General features: G+C 34.7%; 1 protein-coding gene across 1 annotated transcript; it reads right to left on the bottom strand.

Moving 5' to 3' along the window:
- Positions 1–3,054: 3,054 nt before the first annotated feature.
- LOC133033446 (uncharacterized) lies at positions 3,055–3,625 on the bottom strand. The gene is made up of 2 exons (XM_061108173.1): positions 3,521–3,625; positions 3,055–3,408 (listed from the first exon to the last, which is right to left on the bottom strand). The coding sequence occupies exons 1-2, from the start codon at positions 3,623–3,625 to the stop codon at positions 3,055–3,057; spliced, it is 459 nt and encodes a 152-aa protein (XP_060964156.1).
- Between the last annotated feature and the right edge of the window lie 1,205 nt (positions 3,626–4,830).

Below are 4,830 nucleotides of genomic sequence, written 5' to 3'. Positions count from 1 at the left end.
ATCAAATTTTAAAAATACGAAAAAAGGTAAGTAAAAAAGGATTTTTACCTATTTTCAAATTCAAATTACACTAATATCTAAAATTAATTTTAAAAATTCAAATTAATTTATTTCTGATAATTAGATTTGAAATATGAAAAGTAAAAATCAAAATACAAAACTACACAAAAAATCGGAAGTTAATTCCATGAAATAGCATGAAAAATCGAAGAAAAACGAAAAAATTGTGCACTGTACGGATGGTTGTAAAGCACACCATCCTGGTGCACATTCTTGGGCGCAAGGGGCTGCTTGGGCGCACAAAGGGTGCTGCCAGCAGACAGCCGCGCGCACAAGGGTGTGTCACCACCCCCGATTTTTTCAAAACTTCAAAAAATCATAACTAATTCAAATAAAATCGAAATTGAGTTCTGTAAAAAAGAAAATTGCTTAATTTTTTCCAAAATATCCAATAAAAATAATTCTAGAAACGAAAATTTAATTATTTTTCATAAAATTTCACAAGCATCAATCAATCATCATATAACACACAGATCAACATGAAACCATCCAAATCAACACATATCATCGTCTTAATTCATATTTCATAAAAGTAAATCATTACCATGGCTCTGAGGCCAGTTATTGGAAATATTTTACCAGGAACTAGATTTACTACCATGTATGTTTCATTAACATTCTAATATGAATTCTAAAACAATGAAATAAACACATATAAAGTTTAGGAAACCTTACATTGGGTGCAGCGGAATATAATGACTCCTTCCGTTCAGATCTCTAGCGCTTGATTCCTTTCTGTAGCAAAGCATAATCAAGATCTGAACCTGGATCTCTTTCTCTCCTTCCTTTGATGCTGATTCTCCTTCTTGTTGTTTGGATTCTTCACAGTCTTACACACTATGATTGAGATACCAGTTGATGTGTGTGGGCACTACTCTATCACTCAAGGTATTTCGAAATTCAAGAGAAGAAGAAGAAGAAGAGAGGGGCGGCTATGGCTTTTCTCTGAAAGGAACAATATGCAAGTCATAGTTTCCTGAAGCGATTACTTTCTATTTATATAATGCCATCTAGGTTTAGGTTAGAATTGTATGGCATTAAAATAATGGGAAAATAAATGTTAAAAAAGCTTGCATAGTCGCCGGCCATATAAGGGAAATGGGCCTCACTTTGCAACTTTCCCATTTTGTCATTTTTCAATCCCATTTTCACAAAAAAAAAATGCAAAATTTTCAATTTAACCATTTAAATACCAATTCTAATTATTTAATAACTAAAAATTAATTATTAAATAATATTGTCATTTAATATATTTATTAATTTAGACATGTAAAGTCTCTTAATTAATAAATAAACCTAGAATCTCTTTTCTTTACAATTTCGCCCTTGCTTAATGAAAATTCATAAACTAGACATAGTCTAACTTTAGAATTATAACTGATTAAACAAAATAAATTAACTGAGTCTTACAAGCAGTATGGTCCCAACTAGTATGGGGACCATGGGCCTATATTAACGGAGCTTCCAATAAGTCGAACCGAATTTACCAAGTAAATTCCCTAGCTTATTAATTCCTTATTGAATCCACATTTAGAACTTGGAATTGCACTCTCACTCATATAGAACGCTCTATATGTTCCACGATATAGAAACGCTATTAGTTATCTATTGTTATAATCCTAATTTGATCAATGACCCTCTAATAGATGATCTACATTGAATAGGCACTAAATTACCGTTACACCTTCAATGTATTTTATCCTTCAAACACTTAGCTCCGTATAAATGATATTTCAGCGAAGTGAAATGAGATCTCAACCATTTATCTCTGTTTAGCCAAGCTCGAAGGATATCATCGTTTCACTTCTAAATTCCTATAGAAGTTATAGACTCCATATTTATGTTAGCGCTCCCACTCAATTATACTATCATGTTCCCAAAATGTACGTATCACCCTGACCAAAAAGTAGGCTTAACTAACAAATCAAAGAACATGTATAGTACTCTTGAGATCGAACCTAATCATATCAGGATTAAGATCATTTGATCTAGGATCAACAGGTGATATTGAATTGAATAGATATTACGGTAAATTTTAATATATCTAATCAAAGTTCAATATCAGTCCCTTCCGATGTATACTCCATACATCCGATGCTGGTAAACTTTGCCAATGTCCTGGAAAGGACATAACACTTATCCAAGGTGTAAGAATACCTATCGCTAATTATCATGTCAGTCTAAATCCAGTGAACTGACAAATCAGGGAATAAACTTTCGAACATATAATTAAGATTAGATTCCACTGTGCTGACAACACTATAATCATTAACAAATTCATATGTTCTGGACTTAAATAGAATTCATACATTATATATATAATCATGAAATAAATCATGTGAACCATGCAACATAAAATATTATTTCTGATCTTTATTAATAAGTAAATCTGAATATATTGAAATGAGTTTTATTTAGGGCACAAAACCCAACATCCTCTTCCCGAATCCTCAATTGGTGATAACCAGATCGAAGATCAATCTTGGAGACGATGGTCTTTCCCTGTAACAGATCAAATAAGTCATCTATCCTTGGCAGAGGATACTTGTTCTTTACTGTCAACTTGTTTAACTCTCGGTAATCAATCCACATTCATAAAGTTTCGTCCTTCTTTTTCACGAACAAGACTGGGTACTTGGTCTTGTAAATTTCAAATCCAACATCCCCAGTAATTGGACTTTAAATTCTTTTAGTTCTGGAGGCGCCATTCTGTAAGGAGCTCTTGATAGAGGCTGTAGCCCAAGTATTAGATCAATCTCAAAATCAATTTCATGCTTCGGTGGTAACCCTGGTAACTCTTCTAGAAAAACATCCAGAAATTCTCGAACCACTTGTACATGCTCCGGTCCAGCTTGTGGTTCCTTAGTATTACCCACTACACTTGCTAAGAAACTGATGCACCCCTCACACAACAAGTCTCTCGCCTTAAGGGCTAAGATCAGGGGAATCCGGGATCCTTGCATCTTACCCACAAACACAAAAGGATCCTTGCCCTCAGGATGAAAGGTTTCTTTTATAATCAATAGTGGCGTTATATTTTGCAAGCCAATCCATACCCAAAATAACATCAAAGACTTCCAAATTTAGTGCTGTCAGATTGACTGAGGATTCCCTTCCTTCCACAAAAACTAGAAGGGATCGAACCCACCTGCTGAAGACAACCAGCTCTCCAGTAGGTAACAAGATTTCGAAGCCTCTTGGAAGTACATCACTAGGTCTATTCAACTTCTCAATTACTCTACTTGATATATAAGAATGTGTCGCACCATAATCAATTAGAACAGTCAATAAAGTACCAGCAACAGAAAGCTGACCTGTCACAGTAGAAGGGCTAGCATCAGCCTTGGCCTGAGTTAAAGCAAACACCCAAGCAGGAGCAAGTGTATTATCCTTCTTTTATTTTTGTCGCAGCAGTTGTGGGAAATTCCTCTTCATATGACCCCTACCCCAGAGTGAAAACAGGCTCTAGCCTAACACTCGCCCTAGTGGCGCCTCTTTCACCTTGGACATTCACGAAAGGTCTGCCAGTTCTCGTTTCCACCGTGACGGAAACTTTGGTTACCATGAAATCTCTTATTTGGGCCTACAGTTGATGGTTCATTAGGCCTTTTCTTGCGATCACCAAGGTCAGTACCCCTACCAGATCCAACACCAGATGTCTGTTGGGTTTTATGCCCTAAATAAAACTCATTTCATATAATCAGATTTACTTATTAATAAAGATCAGAAATAACATTTTATGTTGCATGGTTGACATGATTTATTTCATGATTATATGTATATAATGTATGAATTCTTTTTAAGTCCAGAACATATGAGTTGGTTAAAGATTATAGTGTTGTCAGCACAGTGGAATATAATCTTTATTATATGTTCAAAAGTTGATTCCCTGATTTGTCAGAACACTGGATTTAGACTGACATGGTATAATCAGCGATAGGTATTCTTATACCTTGGAAAAGTGTTATGTCCTTTCCAGGACATTGGCAAAGTTTACCAGTATCGGATGTATGGAGTATACATCGGAAGGGACCGATATTGAACTTTGATTAGATATGTTGAAATTTACCGTAATATCTATTCAATTCAATATCAACTGTTGATCCTAGATCACATGATCGAAATCCTGATATGGTTAGGCTCAATCTCAAGAGTGTTATTCGTGTTCTTTGATTTGTTAGTTAAGCCTAGTTTTGTATCAGGGTAATACGTACATTTTGGGAACACAGTAATACAATTGAGTGGGGGAGCGCTAACATAAATATGGAATCTATAGCTTCTATTTGGCAAATAGAAGTAAAGGATGATTTCCTTCGAGCTTAACCAAACGAAGATAAATGGTGGAGATCTCATTTCACTTAGGTGAAATATCATTTATACAGGGTTAAGTGTTTTAAGGATAAAATACATTGTAGGGTGTTACGGTAATTTAATCCCTGTACAGTGTAAATCATCTATATAGAGGATCATTGATCACATTAGGGTTATAACAATGGATAACTAATGACGTGTCTATATCGTGGAACATATAGAGCGTTTCTATATGACTGAGAGTGCAATTCCAAGTTCTAAGTGTGGATTCAATGAGGAATTAATAAGTTAGGGAATTTACTTGGTAAATTTGGTTCGACTTATTGGAAGCTCGGTTATATAGACCCATGGTCCCCATACTAGTTGAGGCCATACTGCTTGTAAGACTCAATTAATTGATTTTAATTAATCAATTATAATTCTAAAAGTTAGACTATGTCTACTTTATGAATTCTCACA

This window comes from Cannabis sativa, unplaced genomic scaffold, assembly GCF_029168945.1.
Source record: "Cannabis sativa cultivar Pink pepper isolate KNU-18-1 unplaced genomic scaffold, ASM2916894v1 Contig7, whole genome shotgun sequence".
NCBI classification, from domain to species: Eukaryota; Viridiplantae; Streptophyta; class Magnoliopsida; order Rosales; family Cannabaceae; genus Cannabis; species Cannabis sativa.
This window is presented reverse-complemented; position numbering and strand designations above follow the sequence as displayed.

Coding starts and splice junctions, on each gene's coding strand:
- LOC133033446 (XM_061108173.1), bottom strand. CDS start 3,625: ATGGTAACCAAAGTTTCCGTCACGGTGGAAACGAGAACTGGCAGACCT. Junction 3,409..3,520: donor CGAGTGTTAGGCTAGAGCCT/GTTTTCACTCTG, acceptor GCTTTAACTCAG/GCCAAGGCTGATGCTAGCCC.